Source organism: Macaca nemestrina, chromosome 2 (assembly GCF_043159975.1).
Source record: "Macaca nemestrina isolate mMacNem1 chromosome 2, mMacNem.hap1, whole genome shotgun sequence".
NCBI classification, from domain to species: Eukaryota; Metazoa; Chordata; class Mammalia; order Primates; family Cercopithecidae; genus Macaca; species Macaca nemestrina.
Window position 1 is genome coordinate 84255489 of NC_092126.1, and position 26744 is coordinate 84282232.

At 37.2% G+C, this 26744-nt stretch overlaps 1 protein-coding gene across 4 annotated transcripts in view; it reads right to left on the minus strand.

Annotated features, from left to right (window-relative positions):
* Positions 1 to 2802: 2802 nt before the first annotated feature.
* Positions 2803 to 26744, minus strand: part of LOC105465688 (phospholipase D1) — a 206611-nt gene continuing 182669 nt past the window's right edge. For all 4 annotated transcript variants that reach the window (XM_011714270.3, XM_071091242.1, XM_071091240.1 and 1 more), the window contains 4 exons: positions 23346 to 23480; positions 17592 to 17745; positions 8237 to 8354; positions 2803 to 6281 (listed from right to left, as the gene is read on the minus strand). In XM_011714270.3, coding sequence (XP_011712572.2) covers positions 6057 to 6281; positions 8237 to 8354; positions 17592 to 17745; positions 23346 to 23480 — 632 coding nt within the window. In that variant the 3' untranslated portion in view covers positions 2803 to 6056. The remainder of the gene's footprint in view (positions 6282 to 8236; positions 8355 to 17591; positions 17746 to 23345; positions 23481 to 26744) is intronic.

Consider the following 26744-nt stretch of genomic DNA (forward strand, 5'->3'; position numbering starts at 1 on the left):
TGCTCAATTAATTGATATTTAAAGAAAAAGTAGTTAAGGGATATAGAAAGCACTGACTGTGAAGTTACGAAGGGATACATGTATCATTTCCAACACTTCACAGAAGGAAAATTCAGAGAAAACAAGTTTCTTGATTTCACAATTCCAATTATAAATACAAACACCTAGGCCTATCCCTCCTCATCTTCATTACACTTCAGTTACAAGCATGTTCCACCATGCATGTTGATGAGTGCTTGTCTGGGAGATAGCTGCTTTAGCCGACTACTTCTCTTTCCAGAACCAAAAAAACCATGTAATTTTAATTCCTGAGAGGACTTGGCTGTGTTCGTATAATAAACACATTGTAAATTGTTGGGGCCCGGGATAGGGAGAATTGAAAACTCTGCTAACGGAGGAGATTAAAACTCCTGCAAGTCTGTCTGAATGAGGTACCCTGTCTGGATATCTTCTGCTTTCTGTAGGAAGGATCAGCAAATTTTGTCTTAATGATAGTAATATTTTAGGATTTATGGATCATACAATCGTGATGGGATATAAGTGAATGGTTGTGGCTGTGTTTCAATAACGTTTTATTTACAAAAAGAGGAGACCTAGACTTAGTTTGCCAAACTTGCCCTGGAGGGAAGGCTATGAGCTCCAGTTCTCTCCAGAATATCTGGATATTCTGAATGGATGTTCATCACCCAATATTTGCTATTTGTGTCAGAGTGTGTGTGTGCTCCAACTGAAATAATTTGAAATGAATTTTTAAAATGCAGAGCATCAGTGCTGTTGGTCTAGTCCATTTTATGTGAAGAATCCAAGTGGAATATACATTGGGAGAGTATGATGTTGTATTTCTTAGCATTACACAGAACTAGGATGACATTCACTTAAATGTACTCATCTAGAATAAAGTGAAGAATGATAGTTGCTTGGAAATAGGGAAGAGTGATTAAGCCCATGTTTTGATTGGACTACCATTCAATCTAATTCTAAAACTTAAAGGTTTAAAATGATTAGTGTGGCTGGGCACAGTGGCTCACGCCTGTAATGAGGCCAAGGGGGTGGATCACCTGAGGTCAGGAGTTCAAGACCAGCTTGGACAATATTATGAAACCACGTCTCTATTAAAAATACAAACAAACAACAACAACAACAAAATTAGTCAGTTGTGGTGGCAGGCACCTGTAATCCCAGCTACTTGGGAGGCTGAGGCAGGAGAATTGCTTGAACCCAGGAAGTGGAGGTTGCAGTGAGCCAAGATTGCACCACTGCACTCCAGCCTGGGCAACAAGAGTGAAACTCTATCTTAAAAATAAAATAAAATAAAATAATAAATTTAATGTGATAGATTTTCATTTATCCAGTGTTTGATTACTTTTAAGTTAAAAATTATAAATGGTATAAAGGAAAAATAAAATAACCTATAAAATTAAGCTGGGAATTTTTGATCCTTTAATGAATCCTTCCAATCTCAAGTGAAAACCAGGAACATCTTACATATGAATTAAATTGACAGTAAGAATCATATTACCTACTTGCCCCTTTTTAAAAAAATGCAAATCTATTGATTCTTCTACTTGCCTCTTATTCATACAGGCAGATGAATTCCTTTTCCAGTGGATTTCTAGATTCAAGAATTTCTCAAGGCCCAGGCCTGGGTAAACTCATTTTAGATTACCAAACTTCAGTAGTAGTTGACCTCAATGAATATTCCAAGGAAATACAAATATATACTAAGCACACTTAAAATCCTTTAGCATTTGCTCCTTTTGTATAAGAAATAGTAGAGGAATAAGGAGACATGACGGGTCCTTGTCATCCCTGCTACAGAGGGTGACAGGTACCAGAAAATGCTCAGGTGCCACATCAGATCAGGGAAGTTAAAAAGAACAATGACCTGTGTGAAAAAATTGTATTTTGCCAGTCACTTTATGAGTTAAGTGAATATTTATTATAGACTGAATGATGTTTGTGTCTTCCCTCCCAGCTCATGTGAAGCCCGTATCTCTGATGTGATGGTATTTGGAAACGGGGACTTTGGGAGGTCGAGTTAGATGACGTCATGAGAGTAGGGTGCTCATGATGGGATTAGTGGCCTTGGAAGAAGAGACACCAGAGAGTTTGCCCTTTGCCTCCTGTGCTCACACAAAGAGGAGGCCATGTGAGCACACAGTGAGAAGGTGGCCGAGAAGCCAGGAAGAGTCCTCACCAGAAACCTACCATACAGGCACCTTGATTTCCAACTTCCTGTCTCTGGAACTGTGAGAAAATAAACTTCTGTTGTGTAAGCCACCCAGTCTAGGGCATCTTGTTTTGGCAGCCTGAGCAGACTAATATAAGGCCTAATTTTTTTTTTCCAGGATACTTGTTCTTGTCTTCTGAAATAATTTTTACATAATAAGAAGGTGCTGTGGTAGGAGATAGAGACTGAAGGAATAAGGAATGAGGAGGCCAGTGTGGTGGCTCACGCCTGCCATCCCAGCACAGGGGAGGGAGCTCAAGCAATCTGAATGCCTGGCATCGGGAGGCCAAGGCAGGTGGATAGATTGAGCTTAGGAGTTCGAGACCAGCTTAGGCAACATGGAAAAATGCTATCTGTACAAACAATACGAAAATTAGCTGGGTGTGGCAGCATGCACCAGTAGTCCCACCTACTCAGGAGGCTGAGGTGGGAGGATTGCTTGAGCCCAGGAGGCAGATGTTGCAGTGGAGATCACACCACTGCCAGCCTGGGCCACAGAGCAAGACCCAGTCTCAAAAAAAAAAAAAAAAAAAAAAAAAAAGAGAGAAAGAGAGGAAAGAAAAGAAACAAAGAAAAAGAAAAAAAATATAAGAAATGAGGAGAGATGCAGAAAAAGTTCAGGCTCTATATACATAAAATCTATTTTTCCTAGTCTTACATCTGCAAAATGACTTCTCAGCTTGTTGTTTTCATCTGGAAAAGTATTAATTCATGATATTATAATTTCCTAAGTTCTTACATAAGAAATTAACTGTCCATATTTTGAGGACCTATAGATGAAATTTCCTTTCAAAGGTGCTTTGAAAATAAACATTTTGTTTTCCAGTATGCCACACAATTATCTAATGACCAGCTCTACATGCCTCCCTGTGATGCATTACAGGTGGGAATTAAAAACATCCCACTGAAGGGTGAGTCATGAGCTGGACACTAGATTTAGAACAAACGCCTGCACCAGACTTGCTATGCTAAGGCTATCCTCCGATGACTGACTGACCATGGCCAATCTGAATAGCTTTAATAGACCATGGCCACTTTCCATCATTCATTTTTTGTAATACTAGAATTTTTCCCCCTTGAAAACAAAAATTATTACAGAAATTAGCAGGATGTCAGGTATATAGCATTTATAGGCATTTCAAAATAGTCACTTTGAAATGTTGAGCAGATTCATGATAGATTTTCAAGGCTTTGAATTATTCACATTTTAAAAGGTTTATCAGATATTGCAATGTTAAAGATAAATTATTTGAACTTCTAGTAGGTAGTAATGGTGTCAGGGAATGACAGGTAATTAAGTCATACAGTACATCTTGTGTCCACATTTCATGCAATTTTTGCAGAATGCTGTACTATGTAAACTGCTACTGCAAAAAAAAAAAAAAAAAAAGCAAATATTGCACTGAATTTTCCATAAAATCCCTCCAAGTAAATCTTATCACCTCTTTGCAGATAAGCATCTTGCCTTTGGGAAGATGCAATAGAAAAGAAACTTGCCATAGAAAGCAGTAGTAAGACTTCTTATATGAAGCTAAGATTTTCATATCATTAGCTCTCTCCTTCACCTTGTTTATTAATTCTACAAGCATTTATTGACATCTTCTATGTGCCAAGCACTGGTCCAGGTTCTGGGTATACACTATGAACAAAATACAGTGAAGTCCCTGCCCCATGGAGCTTACATTCTAGTAGGGGGACAGACGAACAGATAAATACAAAATACCAGAGGGTTCAAAACAGCTTAGAGATATCTTGCCTGAAATCTGTTTACTGCATATCCTCATTCTTGGGCAATGATAAAGTGAAGAGAGAGGCCAACAGTAGGCTGCAGCAATGTTGCTAGTCCCAGCTCTACCATCTACATATTGAGTGGATTTAAGTGAGTCCTCATCTGATCTGAGCCTCAGTTTCCTCATGTATAAAATGGGGAGAAATTGGATTAAATTGCTTATAAGGGAAAGGGTCCTTTCAACCTTCTATTTTTCACGAGAGTAGGGTGCTCAAAATCAAGAGCCAGTTTGTTGTTTCCTCTAAGGTTTAAAAAAATATTTAAATATAAAATCTAAGAAATCCTTAGCGATCCTATACACTCAATACTTCAAATGCCAATCTAAACTTCTTTCATCAATAGCAAATTCTTATTTATAATGACTATAGAATGAAGTCATTTTACCATCTAGAGCCATATGAAAAATAAGTTATTTGCTTATAAAAACATTCATTTTTATTATTGGTTACAAAATCTCACCTTATTTGTGAAATGTTCCCTAGCTATGAGATCCTCTCCTTGATGTGACACTATTTCTCTCTTCCGCTAACCCCTATCCCTGACTTTGTGCTCCTGTTTAATTTTTCCAACTGAAGTATTAGCTTCATGAAAACAGGGATCAGCTGCTTGCTTCTCTGAAGAACAACCCAAACGGGAGTCTGTCCAGGTAATCCATAGACACGTATAATCATTACACCTGCACTTTGTTTTACAGGGACAGGCCTCATGAGAACCCACATTAACTCTTCAGACTGTCAGAGTTGTTCTGCTTAGTAAAATTCAGTTTACCAAAGGATACTCTATCATCCGAAAAGGAAAAACACATTTCCAGGATAATTCACAGACTAGGGCATTGTAACTTCACTGGAAGCCCTGGTGAGAGGGGTTAATATATATTTAATAATGCAAGTGAAATAGCACATATTTTATAATCAATTAATTTTTCTCAAAGAAGATTATGTAGCAGTAGAGCTGAATGTCAAACAAGGTTAGACTCATACTAGCTTGGTAGGAGTTACGATGCCTCTGATTCTCTTGAGAAGACAAATTGTATTCACTGGTTTGATTTGAAATGTAGAAATCAAATTCAATCAACCCAGCAGCTAAGGATGACAGGAAATTTTATAGGACTAGAAGGAATCATCTTCTCTTATCTGGATCTGATCCCCCTTGACACCTTGGGGGTTTCCGAAGGCTGTGTGCTCTCAGTTTTATCTGGTTGCTATGTAATCAAATATCCCACACGTGTTTTTACATTTGATCAGGTGGGCCTAATCACAAGGACTCATCTTGTCAGTGCCTTTGGGAGCAAAATGAAATAAATCTCTGTCTCAATATTGGAAGTTATTCCTTCCTGTTGACTCGTGGTATCAAGATATAGTATCAATGTTATCAGAAGTGCCTACCAGAGTCTACTGTGTAGGCTAAAGTCTGCTTTGTTCGTACAGTGACTGAAAAGGAATAAGGACTATGTCATCATTTGGGTGAATGTTACTACTTCAGGACCAGATGAGCAGGGGCATCCCAGGTAACCATGAAAAATCTTGAAGCAGCATTACAACTTCTAGTAATAAACAATTTCTCAAACAGTGCCTGTATGAACTGCAAGATGAGGGCAGGTCCAGCTATACACTGGCTGTATAAATGAAGATCAGAGAAGAATAAGGAGATTCAGACATCTTTTGGCAATCTAGATCACAGTTATAGGTAAATTCTTGTTACAAAGGAAACGGGTTTTGGTATATGTTATGGAATTTGAATATGTGTTTTACTCAACACATACTCAAATGAGTATATGTATATACTCAACGGAGTACATGCAACCAACAAGAATGCAGCCCCCTTTTTACAAGGTTAGGCAGAAGGAATTATGAAGCCTTGCTGACGTTCAGAGTCCTTACATCAGTATGACTGCAGCCCTCCCCAGTCATTCCAAAAGGTCCTTGGGTTGGATACGAGAATGCATCAGGCCTGGCTTTGGCTATGACATCTCCAGGAAGTCACTGTGTGCAGTGTGGTCTTCAGGGTAGAAGTCCTTGAGCTACCAATGAATATCTCTTAAGTCCAAACCTCCATGGGCACTATGGCCTCTTTGGTTCCAACAGAAGGCAGTAGGCTTTCTTCAGACAAGAAATAAAAGGGGAATTGCACCAAAAATCCACGGATCTTCTTCAGTTCCTCCTCAGCTCGAATGGGATCTTCCTTAGCTAATATGGGCTTGTTTATAAAGTCTCTCAGCTGAATTAAATTGTGTACTTCATCATTGGGAAGGCACCGGAACACCTGATTAGAACATAAATAGAAAAATGAACAAAAAGTTTAAGAGCGAGCACATGCCCTTTATGGAAAATAATTATTCCAACAGACAAGACCTCTGTTGTATGAAGCATATTATTAGTCTTATGTTACAGCACAGACCTGATTTAAGAGTTGGTTATCTTATGTGCTACAAATAAGTAGATTTGCTTCCATTTTAAAAAGTCATGGCTAGTGGCAAGAAATTACACTAATGTTACCCCACATTAAAGTTAATTTTTTTAATAATAATCATCCCTGGATTTCACTGGAGATTCTGGTCTAAGAATAATATTGCATGTTATATTTTCCCTAACTTTTCTTGAAAGAGGTTCATATCTGTGCCTTTACATAGCATTATCAATTGTTAATATGTAACACTTACTTTGCCAGTTGAAAATGAGTTTTGGATATCATAACACTTCACCCCTGAATACTTCTGCATGTAGTTCTTAAGAATAAGGACATGTGCCTATATAATCACAATACTATTCTCACACCTAAGAAAATTAATTATATAATGTCATTTAAGTTATGCTTCATATTCAAATTTATCCTGTTATCCCCAAAATGTCTTTTATAGATGTTTTCCCCCAAATCCAGGACTCAAATAAGGCTGTGCACTGCATTTGTAAAATTACATTTTAATGACTCTATGCACATGGCCTATTTGATCACAGCCTTCAGTCCTCAGGATGAAATAAGGTTATACAGGGGCCAGGAGCATTGGGTCATGCCTGTAATCCCGGCACTTTGAGAGGCTAAGGTGGGTGGATCACTTGAGGTCAGGAGTTCAAGACCAGCCTGTATAATACAAAAATTAGACGAGTGTGGTGGGCACCTGTAGTCCCAGCTACTCGGGAGGCTGAGGCAGGAGAATCACTTGAACCCAGGAGGTAGAGATTGCAGTGAGCCGAGATCATGCCACTGCACTCCAGCCTGGGCAACACAGCGAGACTCCATGTCAATTTAAAGAAAAAAGAAAGAAAGAAAGAAAAGAAAAGAAATAAAGTTATACAGATAGTAGACATGTTTCAGTAAGAGTAAGTCTCTCTGCTGGAAGGAGCTCTAAGACAAAAATTGCGTATTTTCCCTAATGTTTTTAAAAGAGGTTCACGTCTGTACCTGGAAATCATGAAGAACAACACAGACTTCTCCAGCTTCTCACAGATGGTCAATTAGTCTTGGCTAGAACACAGCTTGTATATTTTTCCCTGATGGGCAACTAGCTACTTTTTGAAGTAACTTGTTCCACTGTTACACAACTCTGAACTCTTTTACATTTTTTATTATAACCAAAGGGTAGACTTCACAGGCGATACATTTGGTATGCATCAAATGGAGCTGGTGTTAAAACACCTTTCTAAAACTAGAGCTGTCCAACAAATGACATGTCTTGTTATTAATATTAACAAGCTTCATCATAAGGATGAATACTGTTTACTATACACTATGTGCTAAAAACATTCACTAGACTCTTCTTTGTCCTCATAACTACCCTCGTGAATATTCCTCCCAATTTATAGGAGAGGAAAAAGAGACTCAGAAAGTCAAGTCACTATATACAAGGTTATAATACCAGCAAGTTGAGCTAGGCTGGACTCAGCTGTGGCTTATTTTTTGATGTCATCTGCCCCTCTTCTCTTTGTCACTAGACATGTACAAAGGCTGGGTAACCAGGTGCTAAGGATGCTGCCGATGGGATTCCTGCGTCACAGGAGAGATTAGAATGCTGCTAAAGACTTTTCTAAACCAAAATCCATGATGCTTTTTGCTGTTGTTTTTCAGGGTCCACAAAGAGGCATTTTATTACAACCTGGAAATGTATTAGTTTTTTTACATGTATTAAGAATACCCTGTACCGATAATATGCAGAAATAACAATATGCTTTTTGTGATGAGATTCAGTGAAAAGAAAGGGGGGAGGAATATGTGAACTTCACCTTGTCATAAATTGTAGCATTTCGAGCTGCTGTTGAAACCCACACTTCCTTGAAGAATCTGTCACTCACTGGATCCTGAATGTCCTCACTTGGGTCATCAAGATAGCCAAGGACGACCCTGAAATACAAGTGACCTTCACATTGAGTAACTGGGATAAAGCAGTTTGTTGCAGGATATATGTCTATTATTACCTATCTCTATATATGCAAATATATATATACATATATGCAAATTATTTGAGAGACCATGACCTGGCTACTCGCATATCCTCAGAGTGCCTGACATAAAAGGAACTATTATCTGAACTGACCTTACATAAACAGGGGACTAGACAACAAAAACTTCTCAAGCAAATGAGACAAGTTTTAGAAGTGATATTTGAAAATTATAATAACCCTTGTACTTAGAGAAGCCTTTAGGATTAAAAAGCACTTTCACCTTAATCCTGTGTGGTAGACAGGACAGATGATTCTTATTCTGTAGATGGGAAACTAACGTCTCGAGGCACACTAGTAATGGAGCTAGAACTCAAACTAAGGGCAAAGTCCTTTTCCCACATACTTGATGGGCTGAAATAATACCAAGAAGACCTGTGCTATCTGGAAAGAGCAATAGGAAAATTGGCCTTGTAAGGGCTTTGGCTTTTATATTAAATGAAATGGAGAGTGTAGACGTCAGTGCAGAGGAGTGACAGAATCTGACTTACATATTAAAATACAGCTGCTGTATTGAGAACACACTCTAGGGTGCAAGGGTTGAAACAGGGAGCCCATTTAGGAGTTACTCCCATAATCCATGTGAGATACGATGGTGGCTTGGGCCTGGCTGGCAGTGGAGATGAAGATAGACCCAACAGGTTTTACTGACAGAGTGAATGTAGGGTGTGTCAAAAAGTGAGGCGTCAAAGATGACTGCAAGGTTTTTGTCTTGAGCAACTATAATAATGTACAACTGTAGTCGCCTTTAGCTGAGACAGGGAATTCTGTGGGTAGAGCTGGTTTGTGGGAGATCAGGAATTCGATTTTGAGCCTATTGAGACATTTATAAAGATGCAAGTGGCAGTGCTGAGTAGGCAGCAGATAAATGCAACTGGGGTTTGGGAGAGAAGGCTTGTTTAGAGATATAAATCTGAGAATTGTCCTCACGCATGTGCTCAAAGGCTGTATTTTTTCCTGAGTTCACCAAATAAGTGAGTACAGACAGAGGAGAGGACTGGGTGCACATCAACAGTAAGGGAGAGGAGGAGGAACCAGTGAGGCTGGAGAAAAGCCAGAGGATGTGGGATCCTGAAACCACACAAAGAAGTATATCAAGGAGAGCTGTCCAATTCAGATAAGAATTGACCACCGGCTTTAACAACTAGACATCATTATATTGTTACCCTCTTTGTATTTAAATAAATGTAGATTTGCATCATCATTTTAATGGCTGCAGAGTTTCCCATCATGTGAAATTTATTGAACCAATTATTTTATTACCGACTTTTGGGTAATTTCCAATTTCCCATTATTATAAACAGTGTTCCAGTGAACATAGTTGATTCATCAAATGTGATTTTGTACATTTCTGTGATTATTTCATTAGAAGAAATTTTAGAATTAAAATTCTTGGGTCAGAGAATATGCAAATTACTGCAAGAAAGGCTGTACCAAAAACATACACTATTAAGCATGCATATGTTCCCAGTGTTCTCCAACATTATCAACTCCTGAAAAAGTACAATTCTGTAGATATTAAAGGACACTCATTTTAATTTTAGTCTGCACTATTTCCACTATATAAAAAAATTTTTTAATGGATCTGGCACCATAGGATTCTTGACTTTTATAACCTCAAAGTTCTGTTTCCACTTCAAATAATGCCTCCTTCAGACTATGTGACAATAACTTTTTAAAAAAAAGATTTAAGAGATGTTTGCACATAGACATTGGCTGCTAATTGAGACCCAAAGCAAAATTTTACTGCATCAAATGTGAATGACAGTACAAATGATGACAGTAAGTCAATTATTATAATACCTGTGATTTGGGCCAGATTTAAGAAGCTGAAAATTGAGCAGAAAGAGTTTTTCTGTGACTTTGTTTTTAAATTAGAGCAAGAGATAAGCCAATGTGTCCACCAAACTATCAGGTAAGGGCTTGTTTGTAGAAAAAGTATTTAAATAAGTCTAAAACAGGCAATATATTATTTTCCCTGTCAGTATTTTAATTATAAGAAATTTATATTAAATGCAGAGTAAAAATAATATGAAGTACTCTGGGTGTTCTTTTGAGGACTAAAGTTTGAGAGAAAACTAGTTTAATTTTATGTTGATGTATTTAATGAAAATTATTTAATATTTGCTTATTCATCACAAAAAGTGGGACAGTAGGAAAACCACAAACAAATATTTCTGTTCTTTCCATTCCTCATATCTATCACTTTAAATGATTCTGAGCCCTAATTGTGTGGACAATGGTTTCTCTTGAGTGATGGTTATATCTGCAAAGTTTGGATAATTTTCTAGGACTTGAACTGTTCAGCTCACAGTTGTGAAATTTAGTACATGTTTGATCCTGTCTCTATTTAGAATTGATTTCACATTGAAATATGTCTATTTCTATTTTAAAATAGGCCAGATGGAAAACGGAGTGAAACTGCATTTTTTAAGTGAAAAAAATGGTTGTAGTCAAGGCCACAATATTTATCTTTGGGAATGTTTCCTAATAAAAAGAGGCTAAAATTGACAGAACGTTTTTGTAGTGCTTTTAAATATATTATCTGCATTGCCGTTGGGGCAAAGTGAAAATAATTGTTTAAGAACTGCCTCTTTAACACAATTTGAAAGATGCAAAGAAAAAACACCTAGAAACAAAGTTAGCATAAGTATAGGATCAGCATAAAAAAATGAATTCTTTACTGTAGAATAATCTTCTTCCCCACCAATAATAAAAATCTAAAGCTTTATTGAAGAACAATAAAATATTCATGTAAATTGAAGCCTATTCCTTGTTCTTCAACAAGATGACTCAATATTATAAAGGTGTCAATTCTTTTCATTCATCTATAAATCTGCTGTAATTCCAATTTTATAAAACTAATAAGAATTTGAGAGAACAATTCTAGGCCAGGCGTGGTGTCTCACTCCTGTAATCCCAGCACTTTGGGAGGCCCAGGCGGGTAGATCATAAGGTCAGGAGATCAAGACCATCCTGGCTAACACAGTGAAACCCTGCCTCTACTAAAAATACAAAAAGTAGCCGGGCGTGGTGGCGGGCGCCTGTAGTCCCAGCTACTCGGGAGGCTTAGGCAGGAGAATGCCGTGAACCTGGGAAGCAGAGCTTGCAGTGAACCGAGATCGCACCACTGCACTCCAGCCTGGGCGACAGAGTTAGACTCTGTCTCAAAAAAAAAAAAAAAAAAATCTAAAGTCTTTGTGTAAGAATCAATGTTTATGAATAACCAAGATTATTTTGAAAAGGAATACTAATATGAAGAAGTGGTATGGCAAAAAGTAGTGTTATAATTCACAGCCACATTAATAACATGGTATCACACTGGCATGCAAGTAAACCGACTTTCTATATAGCATAACAGAGAGACGAGCGAGAAGCCAGAATAGATTGCGATTCAGTGTATCTTAAAGGTGGACTGCGGATAACAGAGGCAAAGAATCCTACTATATATCATAAGGTTCCAGATCAGCTGGTTAGTTGAGAAAAGAAGTCAGGACCCCGACCTCACTTCTTACACTAAAATACACTGCAGATGTTAATTGTAAAAAGTAAAGTCAAACAAGCACCAGGAGAAGATACAAGTAAATGTTTAATCTTAGGCTGAGGAAGCTATTCTAAGCATATAGGAAAAGGCAGGTGGGAACAAAAAAGAAAAAAACAGATTGATTTGATTAATTAGAATTGAAAAATTTCCCCCAAATTCTCCAAAGATGACTAAAAGGCAACAGGTAAACCAAATTTGCAACACATATGACAAAGGAATAAGCATCCTACACATATTTCAAATACTTATAAATCATTAAAAGGAAGTTAAAAAACAACCTCATTAAAAAGTGGGCAAAAGACAATGAAAAGACATTTTTGAAAAGAAGACATACAAGCGGCCAAGAAACATAAAAAAATGCTGAACATCATTCATTATCGATAAATGAAAATTAAAACCACAACAGGATACCATTTCACACCAATCAGAATGACGATTACTAAAAAGTCAAAAAAAACCACAGATGTTCGTGAGGATGAGGAGAAAAGGGAACGCATATACACTGTTGGTGGTAATATAAATTAGTATAACCTCTATGGGAGGCAGTATGGAGATTTCTCAAAGAGTTAAATATAGAACTATCATTCAATACGGCAATCCCACAACTGGGTACCTACCCAAGGTGTCATAAAAATGACACCCGCAGTTGTATGTTTATCACAGCACTATTCACAATAGCACAGTGTTAGAAGCAACCTAAGTGTCCTTAAGCAGACAATTAGATAAAGAAAACACACCCACACGTACGTACACACACACCATAAAACACTACTCAGCCATAAATAAGAATGAAATCCTGTATTTTGAACATAGTGTTGGAAGTTCTGCCTAGGGTAATCAGGCAAGAGAAAGAAATAAAGGGTATTCAGTTAGGAAAAGAAGAAGTCAAATTGTCCCTGTTTGCAGATGACATGATTGTATATTTAGAAAACCCCATCGTCTCAGCCCAAAATCTCCTTAAGCTGATAAGAAAATTCACCAAAGTCTCAGGATACGAAATCAATGCGCAAAAATCACAAGCATTCTTATACACTAGTAATAGACAAACAGAGAGCCAAATCATGAATGAACTCCCATTCACAATAACTTCAAAGAGAATAAAATACCTAGGAATCCAACTTACAAGGTATGTAAAGGACCTGTTCAAGGAGAACTACAAACCACAGCTCAGGGAAATAGAAGAGGACACAAACAAATGGAAGAACATACCATGCTCATGGATAGGAAGAATCAATATCGTGAAAATGGCCATACTGCCCAAGGTAATTTATAGATTCAATGTCATCCCCATTAAGCTACCAATAACTTTCTTCACAGAATTGGAAAAAACTGCTTTAAAGTTAATATGGAACCAAAAAAGACCCCACATTGCCCAGACAATCCTAAGCCAAAAGAACAAAGCTGGAGGCATCACGCTACCTGACTTCAAACTATACTACAAGGCTACAGTAACCAAAACAGCATGGTACTGGTACCAAAACAGAGATATAGACCAATGGAACAGAACAGAGCCTTCAGAAATAATACCACACATCTACAGCCACCTGATCTTTGACAAACCTGAGAAAAACAAGAAATGGGGAAAGGATTCCCTATTTAATAAATGGTGCTGGGAAAATTGGCTAGCCATAAGTAGAAAGCTGAAACTGGATCCTTTCCTTACTTCTTATACGAAAATTAACTCAAGATGGATTAGAGACTTAAATGTTAGACCTAATACCATAAAAACCCTAGAAGAAAACCTAGGGAATACCATTCAGGACATAGGCATGGACAAGGACTTCATGTCTAAAACACCAAAAGCAATGGCAACAAAAGTCAAAATTGACAAATGGGATCTAATTAAACTAAAGAACTTCTGCACAGCAAAAGAAACTACCATCAGAGTGAACAGGCAACCTACAGAATGGGAGAAAATTTTTGTAATCTACTCATCTGACAAAGGGCTAATATCCAGAACCTACAAGGAACTCAAACAAATTTACAAGAAAAAAACAAACAACCCCATCAAAAAGTGGGAAAACAATATAAACAGACACTTCTCAAAGGAAGACATTCATACAGCCAACAGACACATGAAAAAATGCTCATTATCACTGGCCATCAGAGAAATGCAAATCAAAACCACAATGAGATACCATCTCACACCAGTTAGAATGGCAATCATTAAAAAATCAGGAAACAACAGGTGCTGGAGAGGATGTGGAGAAATAGGAACACTTTTACACCATTGGTGGGATTGTAAACTAGTTCAACCATTATGAAAAACAGTATGGTGATTCCTCAAGGATCTAGAACTAGAAGTACCATATGACCCAGCCATCCCATTACTGGGTATATACCCAAAGGATTATAAATCATGCTGCTATAAAGACACATGCACACGTATGTTTATTGTGGCAATATTCACAATAGCAAAGACTTGGAATCAACCCAAATGTCCATCAGTGACTGACTAGGTTAAGAAAATGTGGCACATATACACCATGGAATACTATGCAGCCATAAAAAAGGATGAGTTCGTGTCCTTTGTAGGGACATGGATGCAGCTGGAAACCATCATTCTCAGCAAACTATCGCAAGAACAGAAAACCAAACACCACATGTTCTCACTCATAGGTGGGAACAATGAGATCACTTGGACACAGGAAGGGGAACATTACACACTGGGGCCTATTGTGGAGAGGGGTAAGGGGGGAGGGGGGAGGGATAGCACTAAGAGATATACCTAATGTAAATGACAAGTTAATGAGTGAAGCACACCAACATGTGTCACATGTATACATATGTAACAAACCTGCACGTTGTGCACATGTACCCTAGAACTTAAAGTATTAAAAAACAAACAAAAAAAAACCCCCAAAACTTTATGCAACTGAGTGAAAAAAATAAAAAAAGAAATCATGTATTTTGAAGCAACATGCACGGAGTTGGAAGTCATTATCCTAAACGAAATGACAGAAAGTCAAATACTGCATGTTCTCACTTATAAGTGCGAGCTAAACAGTACATACACGTGGATATTCAGAGTGGTAAAACTGACGTTGGAGACTCCAAAAGGTGGGAGGGTAGGAGGTGGAGTGAAGGATGAGAAATTACCTAATGGGTACAATGTACACTATTTCAGTGATAGTTATGCTGAAAGCCCAGACTTCACCCCTACACAATATATCCATGTAACAAAACTGTACCTGTACTCCTTAATTGTATTTAAAAAAAAAAAAAAAAGTTAAACCTTCCAGCATAATGGGCAAAGGACACAAATAAGCTAGGCAATTCATGAAAAAAATTATACATAGCTAATAAACACATTTTTAACTCTAAAAAATGTTAATTAAAATGGTGAAATTCCATGTGAAATCTAACAAATTGGTAAAGATTAAATAAACTCAGTCAAGATAGAAGGAATAAGCCCTCTAAAATATTGTTAGTGATATAACAAGAAGAGATCAAAGAAGACAATTAAGAAGGTGAACAAGAAGGTATCCACAAACATACCCATTTTTCTATATCAGCAAAAATATCTGCCAAACAATGCGAGATTAAAAGAATTATGATATCACATACAATAAAATATAATGTAGCCATTAACATATTATAGAAGAATACTCGATGACATGGAAAATGTGTGAAACATTGTTTAAATAATAAAAAAACATGTAGGCTTGCAACATTCTAATTTTGTTTTAAAAAAGGAATACAGTATATTAATATCTATATAAACAAAAAAGTAGAATGACATAAATCAAATGTTAAAACTGTTAGCACAGGGTAATGGTATTACAGATGAATTTAATTTTCTTACTGGTTTTCTGTATTTGCCAAATTTGTACATAAAAATGTGCTGTAATCAAAAACCACTACCTGCTATAATTAGTATATATTTAAAAAGTTATAAAGAAACTCATGACTTTAAAGAGAATTCTTAAGTTCTCACAGAACTGAAAAGATGTGACATACATTCCAGCTTACAAAAGGAAGTATTTGTCTTCTACATATGCTGCAGTAGGCAATCAATGGGTTAATTGGCAGGGTGCCAATTTTTAAATCCTCCTCTGCTAAACGAAACAAATTAACATTAGAAGCTAATTGAATTATCAACGGTTTGAAAATATTCTTACTGGCAAAACAAGCAGTAACAAAGGCAATAAATACAGCAGTAAACATTGTTAGAAGGTATTGACAGATTTTGAGGGATAGATTTTTTGAGCTACTTGGACAGAGAGAGCAGAATGAATGTCTCTACAACTGAGGCTTCTGTTGGTCTTGGAAGCCAAAGTCTGGACTGGTAGGAATGAGGGAAGTGGCCTCTGCCTTTGCAGGGAGTTAAGTGCTCACTGAGCGCCCATTTGCAAGTGAGCCAGTTTCCAAAAGGGAGCATTAACACAAAGAAAACAACAGGCTGCGGTGCAGTGCCCTTCCCAGAAGAGCATAAAGCCCTGACCTTAACTATATCGGGGCCACCTGCTGCATCCCACTATAGAGGCTGCACCAAAACTGCCTCATGGCAAATATGGTTCTAGAATCATAAAACTGTGGACTTCCTGCAAAGGCCTAGAGCTGGGAGAGTAGTTAGGGTGTTCCACGGCCAGTGGGGAAATGAGTGTCTGTAGGGAGCAAGGGAAAGAGTAAAAGGAGATGAGATTATATTACTTGCTCCTTGTGAGATAAGAAGCCATTGGACAGTAGTGACCAGAGAAGCAACATGATCTAAAAGGTTCTAGAGGGACCACTCTGTTGAGAATAGACAACAGGCGACATGGACAGTTACAGCCCAGCCCTAGAAAGTTCTAAATAACACTTTATTGAATGGACTTATTTAGGATCACACAGCCTAAATGAGTCCAGTTTCCTAGCCCAGTATTCTCTCTGCTTCACCACAGATTAGTTTAAAAGTAGCATCTTCTTGCCAAAGATCAGGGATGTCTGACACCTGGAGTCATTTTAAACCTGAAAACAGAAGTTCCCACATTTAAATTTTACACCAGCAGTCACTGGCATACTCCTTCAATAATTTTTATTATATCCTTGTATTACTGGAATTAATTTGATTTTAAAAACTTAAATGGAAGCTGGAGGGTTTGACCTGGTCTAGTCCTAAATCAGTTAAGGACTAGTATTTAATTGGCTCACGTCTGTAATCCCAGTGCTTTGAGAGGCCGAGGCAGGAGGGTCATTTAAAGCCAGGAGTTTGAGACCAGCCTGGGCAACACAGCGAGACACGGTATCTACAAAAATTTTAAAAACTTAGCTGGGTGTGGTGATGCGTGCCTGTAGTCCCAGCTACTCGGAATGCTGAGGCAGGAGGATTGCTTGAGCCTAGGAATTCAAGGATGCAATGAGCTGTAAGTGCACCACCACTGCAGTTTTTTCTACTGCACGTGACAGTAATAAAAAGCTATTAAAATAAAAACTATTCACGTACCACCTAAAGTCATTTCTCATACTACTGGTGGTACATATCCTATATTCTGGGACACACTGTTTTAGACGAAGAAGAACCTAGAATGACCCGTGTGCTCAGGGCCAGAGTTCAGGGCTGGGTCCACCGCTGCAGTGGAAATACATCAGAAAGACATACTTTGGCGGACTGACCTAAAGCACTGTAGCCGAAGTCCTTGGGCAAACCGGCCAGCTTGGTACTTTTCTCCACCCATTACTGAAGGAACCGTTTCTGTATCTTGCACAATGACAGCCATTTCACTGTCACGCTTTCCCAGCATACTCCGGTCATTTATGTTGGCAGAGCCTGTAAGGAGAAACAGCGAAGCTGAACAACCTTCCTGACCTCGCAGACACTGTTGGTTGCCCTCCCCACTCAATTGGTCCTTGCTAACGAAACCGTAATTTTGTCCAGGTTATCAAGGGAAGATGTGTTTTTAGGGAGGTGGGGCCCTCCCTCACCCAGGGGTGAATCTTTTTTTTTTTTTTTTTTTTTTTTTGAGACGGAGTCTTGCTCTGTCGCCCGGGCTGGAGTGCAGTGGCCGGATTCAGCTCACTGCAAGCTCCGCCTCCCGGGTTTACGCCATTCTCCTGCCTCAGCCTCCCGAGTAGCTGGGACTACAGGCGCCCGCCACCTCGCCCGGCTATTTTTTGTATTTTTTAGTAGAGACGGGGTTTCACGGTGTTCGCCAGGATGGTCTCGATCTCCTGACCTCGTGATCCACCTGTCTCGGCCTCCCAAAGTGCTGGGATTACAGGCTTGAGCCACCGCGCCCGGCCTAGAAAACAATCTAAAAATTGTGAAATACGGCAAAATACAAAAGGCTATATGAAACCATGTGTGTAAAACTTAAGCAATAATAAAATAGTCATCACTGAATTTATTACCCAGGCCAAAAACAATATTACCATATCCCAGAAGGCTTTGTGCACCTTCCCATGCATACTTTTCCCTCCCCAAGAGGAAGACTTGATGTTTAATTTTGTATTCATCATGCTCTGAATGTTTTCCTAAACAACAAAAGGAAGAGTTTATTTCTGACTTGTTTTTAATTTATATAAATGGAATCATATAGCAGATAGTCCTTTGAGATTTGCTTCTTCCATTCAGTATTATGTCTTTGAGATTTATTTGTACATAATTGTAATGCATTTCTTTTCCTTGAATGAACATACTAGGGATTTCTTTATTTATTCTGCTATTGATGGATGTTTGGGTTGCTTCCAGAGTTTTGCTGTGATGCACAATTCTGCTGTACATAGTTGTGTATTTGTTTCTTGGTACAGACATGTGTGAGTTTCCCAGGCTCTGTATGTAGGCGTGGGTTGCTAAGCTGCAGGGTGTATGACTTTACTAGGTAACGCCAGAATGTTTTCCAACTTATACACCCAATAGCCGTGGAGGGGAGTCTGTATTGCTCCACAGCCATGCCAATACTCAGACTGCCCAACTTTTAAATGTTTGCCAGTCTGGTATTTTTTAAAACTCTTATTTGTCTCATGTTAATGAGAAGGAACATTTTTTCATATGCTTATGAGGCTTGGGTATGTTCTTTCTGGTGAAGTTCCTATACAATTGCTTTGCCCATTTTTCTTTGGACATTTGTTTTTTCTTATTGATTTATAGGAGTTTTTTATGTGCTCTGTATATTAAATGGGTTGCAAATATCTTATTTCAGTTTGTGGTTTATCTTTTTATTCCCCTTTACAGTAATTTTAATGAAGAAATTTCTGAATTTTAATGCAGTTGGATTTATCTTTCCTTTCCTTTGTGGTTTGTACTTGTTTTGTGTGTCTCACTCAGAAATTGTGAATCCTTGTGTGGTATGCAGAATAGCAGCTCTCCAAAATGTCCATGTTCAAATCTCCAAAAACTGTGAATATATGTTCAATGGCAAAGGGGAACTAAGGCTGCACATGGAATTAAGGTTGCTAATCAGCTAACTTTAAAAATAGGGTGAGTAGCCTGGATTATGCAGGTGGACCCAATACAATCATAAGGTCTGTAAAGGTGAAAGGGAATCAGACTGAGTTATGATTACAGAAGAATGGGTTGAGACTTTTGGGGGTTTTTGAGAGATAGAATGTTGCTGACTTTAAAGGTGGAAGAAGGGGCCATGAGTCAAGGAATGTGGGCAGCCTCTAGAAGCAAGGAAATGGACTCTCCCTAACGGCCTCTAAAAGAATGCAATAGCCCTGCTCACACTCTGATTTTAGTCCTGTGGGACTCACAAGACTAAACCTACTAAACCTAACCTACTGAAGTGTCAGATAATAAATTTGTATTGTTTTAAGCTACTAAGTTTGTGGTCATTTGTTACAGCAGTAATGGAAAACGAACGCACCAACTCTACCCCGTTTTAGTTTGTTTTAAAGGAAAACTGGTTCTTCTATTGAGCACACTGGGCGACTCTGTCTTCTCTACCTACTTGTATTTCCTTTGCCTCCAAGTCAGAGGTTCTCAGCTCTGACCACACATGAGCATTACCTAGGAAGGCTAACAAGGAAACTTCTTAAAAATACCGATGCCAAAAACCAAACCAAAAAAACCCAGATGCCTGGCCCCAAACCAGACCAACTAGATCATAATTTCTAAAAATAAGAACCAGGCATTGGTATACCACTTCATCCCTGTATCCATCGTCAATTCATATTTTTGTTTTGATCCATTTAAAAGTAAACTGCAGACATAAGGAAATATCCCCCTCTTTACTGGGGCAGCCCTTCAATTCCAGACTCTCATCTGCCACAGTGAAGCCTGCCCTTTAAATCCTGAGACTCATGACCTCGACTTAGTTTCTCCTCCTACTCATACTTGTTGATTGCCCCTGAACCTTCTTGTTCCGGTTTGGCCACGTCCATCCTAGTGTTTCTGTTCTCATATGGAAGGAGTAGCTGCCTCTCCTCCAGCCCGTGATCTCTGAGAGGGCAGTGGCGCTGTTTTATTCACGTATCGCATCTGTCTATTGTGCTTTGCAGCAGGTTAGTGAACATTAAAAACAACCATTTCACTTAGTCATCAGGATAGGCTTAAATTTTACTTGAAGGGTAGCTTGGCTTTGTTTAGGAAACCAAATAAATGTGTCTGGGTAAAGGCTAAAATTAAGATGGGTAAGAAAACTGGAGTTGGTCACAGATTTCATGACCAGCAGGGTTACCCAGGGCCACAGGCAATTAAAGCTATGCACAAAAGCGATCTTCAGTGTGAGAAAACAAATATTTCCTCATGAGGAGTAAAATGAAGATAAATGGTCATTTTTCTTATGTCAGCTACTCAATCTTTCTGGCATAAGTTTGCCATGGAAGAAAAATAAATCATACATTACTTAAATCTCCTTTAAATGTTTAAATACTTGCTTAACACCTGTAAAATATTCTCAAACTAACTTCTCAAACTCCTCTCTGAGAATTTTAAATACTGTTTTCTGTGTTAGGAACTTAAATAGGGTGAATGTGTTAGAACAGTAACAATAAACCTGCTTATTCTTGAGTTTCCGCCAAGATAAAAAGAACAAAAGAAACTCTGGATTCTTTTCCTTGGGAGAAATCGATTCTCTAAGGCAGTTGGGGAAGGAAAAAAGGAATTCAGCCTCCAAGGACTAGCAAGTAAGACCTCTTTACACTCCCAGGGCCACATCCTCAGTTTCAAAAGAATGTGTAAGAATTGTGTGCAAAATTGATAAAGTATTGCTAAACAAAAGAAATTGGAGTCTTTGAGGGTTTAGAGACTTTTCCAGAAAATAAGTCAATTAAAAACCTCAACAAATTTATTTAACTGTTAGGTCTGGTACCGAAAACTAATTTGTATTTATACTTCATGTAAAGTAAACGAGGCTGAAAGTCAAAATGACCTTTCAAAAAAATATTTACATCTGTCAGTTTTTACTTCAAGGCTTCTGAAATCTTGGTGAAGAAACATGTGGCTTTGTTTATTTTCATTTTTCCGTTTCAGGAAACATCAATAGTTTTTATTTCTTATTGTCATTGTCAAATTTAATTCAAAAGTATTCTGAGGTTTGCTTTTGAAGAGCAAGTCAGAGGAGCTCAGGAGAAATAAATGAAATCTTGTGTATTAGTGCAAGTGAGGGAAAAAAATAAACTCCTAAAGAGCTTTTATCCCTATAGACCAGGAGATAAAAGAACAATACTTTTTAATGTGCTATACAAATATTAAAAGTAAGTGTGTGTGTGTGTGTGTGTGTGTGTATCTCATCATACTGTGGTTTACACAGTTTCTGGCTATAGACGAGGAGATAAAAGAACAATATTATTTTGATGTGCTATACAAATATTAAAAGTGTGTGTGTCTGTGTGTGTGTGCGTGTGTGTCTGTGTGTGCGGTGTGTGCATGTATCTCACCATACTGTGGTTTACACCGTTTCTGGCTTTAGAACTGTTTCTTTTCTCTTCAAATCATGTTCCAGATAAGACAGTCTTACTACTCTCAGATATGAGATATTTTTCCTTTTCTCGGTGGAGAATAGAAAGCATATTTATTGTCCAAAATTTTCAAAATACTCCATGGCATTTAGTTTCTTGAATAATAGGAAAGTATCTTATTCAAGCTGATAAACTACATTTTATGTGAAACAGATGAACAGAATTCCCATTAGTGGGAGACATCATCTCTCTAAATAACATGCCCCTCACTGGTTACCTCATTTATCTCGTTGGTCATCTCCCTAAATAACATGCCCCACACTGGTTACCTCATTTATCTCGTTGGTTATTTATACTCTGTCATCCTGGACTTCCAATATGCATTTTATACAATATTAATATTAGAAGTCAAAATAATTTGATGATGGAAGAATGAAGCTTTCTGTGTGTATAAAAGAAGGAAGCTGAACATCTACCTCGCTGATCAAGCTAATCTAATTTAGGTAGAATGTACAAGTTATTTAGGAGAGTAACTCTCCTGAATCTGTCAGTGGGAAGAGACTTTTGGAAAAATCCTCTGTGCATCCTTGACAAGAAAAGACTGCAGACCTTAGTGTAGGGCTACATCCTACCATTAGTACACAATACCCACTTCACCCACGCACATCAACGAAGTTGGACTGCTCTACGTCCTAATTAATGACATGCAAAACATACATGTTAGGAAAAATAATGGCATGCATAGAGGCAGCAATACTTTACCATCCTTCTGATTTCGACTTTTGTACAACTTCAGATCTGTGGTAATGGTTAGGTGGACGTGGTGTAAACACATACGAATTACCACAAGGTACTCACTTAAGATACACTTTCCCTCCTCATTTATCCCCCACCAATCCCTGAAATCTGAGCACTTGGATTGTAAATAAAAATAAGGGGATAGCCGGGTGTGGTGGCTCAGGCCTGTAATCCCAGCGCACAGGAGGCTGAAGTAGAAGAATCATTTGAGACCAGCCTGGGAAACACAGCAAGACTCCCATCTCAAAAATAGCTTTAAAAATTAAAAAAAAAATAAGGGAGTAATAAAGAATTAGTGAAATCTGGCACATTATTGGACTGCTGGGTTAAACAGCTGCCCCTGGATGCTGCAATTTTCACGAAGTCCCTTTAATTGCTCTATACCTCTGATTTTTCATAAATAAAAATAGTTTAGTCCACAAAGAGATGATAAATGCTTGAAGTGATGGGTACCGCAATTACCCTGATGTGATTGTTACTCATTGTATGACTGTATCAAAACGTCATATGTACCCCACAAATATATACATCTATTCTGTATCTATAACAATTTCAACAGATGGGTTAGAAAGGACATAAGAGAAAAGGATAGCTTCAGAAATGTTTTAGATATGGTGTTACTGTCTCTTTCAAATGCAAAGGAAGCTTAGGAGGAATAGCAGCAAACATTTTTGCATGGGGTAAGTCAACTGGCAAGGAATACAATAACAGACCATATACTGTACTTACCAATAATAACAGTGTTATCATCAGCAATTAACAACTTGCTGTGGACATAGATAAGCTCGGTGACTAGGTTTCCTTCGAGCTCTGCATGTGTTCTAAGACCACAGAATGATATGTAATTTATCCACTGATTGCCAACTGCAAATTTAAAAAGAAATTATTAAAATTAATGTTAAAAAAAGAAAAGAAAAAAAAATTAAAAAAAATAAAATTAATGTCACCAAGCTCAATAAATATACATTAAATCTTATTGTTTCTCAAAACATACTACTTAGATTGTTCAGAATAGATTGTATATTATATGTATATTTTTTCTATTTCAGAATTCATCCAGGATTTATTTTTGGTATCTGAATTTCATATTGTCAATCTGAATGGCTATATATATATATATTTTTTTTTTAACTGAAGTATTTTGTGTCTTCCCTTTGCTAAGGCAATCCAAAAAGCTATTCGAATATGAACATTTTATTTCAATGATTTGATGAGTTAACTACTGAAGAGTGATGGTGAACGCTGAGCCAGAATAGATTAACCAAGACTTCAGTGTGACATTTGCTTCTATCCTGCTTGACACTTACTGCAGTTTGAATCAGATGCAAGGTGTGTGCCAAACCACCTGATGCTACATCATTTGTAGCACATTCAGCATGAAGCATCAGTTAAATTCTGCAGACTTTGGGTAAATAAAAATATTGGCAATGAAAAACCATTCCTCCCTTTAGATCATTAAAATTAGGAAATAGAAGAATCCTTACTACATTAGACTTAGAATTTTCTTCAGAGCAAGCAGCACCAGGTTTGTACTTTAAAATATTGCCCTCCATCTCATCACGTGGGGGCCATTCACATGATGAGAAGAAATGCATTCCATACTAAGCCAGCTCATAATCATGACCCCTGGTGTGAATGTTAGTCACAGGATTTTACGGTCTTTCTCCCACACAGCAGTTGTCTTGGATAAGCAAAGTCTGATACCAAGAATAAATGGAGTGGAACCAAACCATCACAAATTCTAATATCAAGAGAGCATACTTTTTTTTTTTTTGGTCTTTTTTTTTTTTGTCTTTAAGAGAATTCGAAGCATAGAAAGGTGGCAGTTCATCTCCCATTTACTGAAGTTTCCATTTATTACTGATGGTTTCTATTTTGCTACTGATACTATTCAGTGTTTCTATTAAGTTTGGGTATCTTGGAAAGAAATCCATTCATAGGTTACATACAGAGATGCCTGCATTTAGAGATAGCTTTCCCCTCATATACATATGAGTGATGTTGTATAGCTGTGTTTGATGAGAGTTGAAATGTTGGTATACTAGTGCATCGTGTGTAAGGGATGCATTTCTAAAAAGTTTCATGTAAATGAGATTTTTGCAATCAACTTGTTCCCCTATTTGTTAATGTTATATTGGAAAGATGCTTCATCTGAAGAATCACCTCCTTTTTTAAGTATTTTCTGATCCATTTCCTTTTTTAAGCCCCTCAGACCTATAAAATTCCTGGATAACGTTTCTAACATAATGCCTAGTATCTTACAAATATTTATATAGTCCTCAATTTATTCTACTGTTATACAGGAACTGGATCTTACACATCTTGGTATTCTCATCCATTCACAGTGCTAAAAAAAAAAAAAAAAAGCTGAATAAATGTGTGAGTGGATAAATGAATATTCAGGTGCCAGCTGAAACTAAAAAATATTTTACCTTTTAATTTCTCTGTATCATCTACTCTCCTACAGCTGGATCATGATCTAGAATTTATAAGTTTAAGATACAAAGCAGCTTTTCAAAGGAATCATGGAGCAAGTCCTTTGCTAAAGTAAGTATTTTTTTATAGTAATTTCCATTAAAATTCACATTGAACAATATAGTAGACCAGTGGTTCTCAGAGTGCATGAAGACCACCTCTATGGAACTTGTTAAAAGCAGATTCCTGTGACTATTCCCAGAATTCTGATTCAGCAGAAATCAATTCAGTAAGTTCCCTAGGGGATATTGTTTTTGAATGACACTGCCATAGAGCTTTGATAATTATTTAAGATTAGTATACACTAAGAAAATAATACACCATGACCAAGTGAGATGTATTCCAGGATGCAAGTCTGCTCAATATAAGGAAATCCATTATTAGACATTAAATTGACCAATCTAGGGAGAAAAATAATTATCTTAACAGATGCTGGAAAGCTTTTGACACAATTCAGTATCCACTCCTGATAAAAGCAATGAAGAAAGTAGGAAATGATGAATACTTTCTTAACATGCTGAAAAAATATATAATATATGTATTATACATTTATATGTATATGTGTGTATAATAATTTCAATACTATTTAGCATTGCCTTGGAAGTATCAGCCAATACAGTTGTGTAAGAGAAATCATATAAAAAGTAAAGTCATCCCCACTTGCAGATACTATGAAAACATAACTGAAGAATCAGTAATAAAATTATATCAAATAATAAAAATATTAAATATAATAACAGGATATAAATTAACATATAGAAATCAACAGCCTTTATACACACAAAACAATAACCACTTAGAGAATATAATCACAGACAAAGCCCCATTTAGAATGACAACAAAGAAAATAAAAGAGATAAACTTAATGGTTCATATGCAAAACTTTTATAAAGAAAAAGTTAAAACACTATCAAGACACAAGAGTAGACTTGAACAAATGGAAAGATTGCTCTTGTTCTGGGATAGAACAATTCACCATTATAAAGATGTCAACTCTTCCCAGGTTAATTTATAAATTTAATGTGATCTCAAATGTATTGTAACGGAAAAAATATCAACAAGTTTTCATGGAGTTAGATAACCTGTAGTTTGTATGGAAAAAATAAACATGCAAGAATAAATTAAGAAAAACAGAAGAGAAAAGCTATGAGTCATTAGCCCTATCAGATATTAACACATACTATAAAGTCTGTATAATTAAAACAGTGCAGATCTAGCAGATAAATAGACAGATAAACCAGTGAATGGGATAGAAAGTCCAAAAAGAGATGCAAAAGGAAATTTTGTATATGATAAAGGAAACAGCTCAAATGATAAGGACGAGGACTTTTAAATAAAAGGTGCTAGTACAGTTCCATAGCCACCTGAAAAAGATAAAACTCCAAAATTTTTTTTATCAAGAATAAACTCCAAATGGATCAGAGATAAAAATGTAAGCAAATGAAACCAGACAAGTGATAGAAGAAAGCAAGCATGAATTCCTCTATACCTCAAATGTAGGAAAGACTTTGTAAGTATCCAAACGCAAAAAAAAAAAAAAAAAGAAAAAAAGAAAAGAAAAAAAGAAAAGAAAAGATTGGTAAATTGGTTAGATTAAAAAAATAACAACACATTTGCATGACACGAAACACCACCAGCAAAAAACAAAAGGCA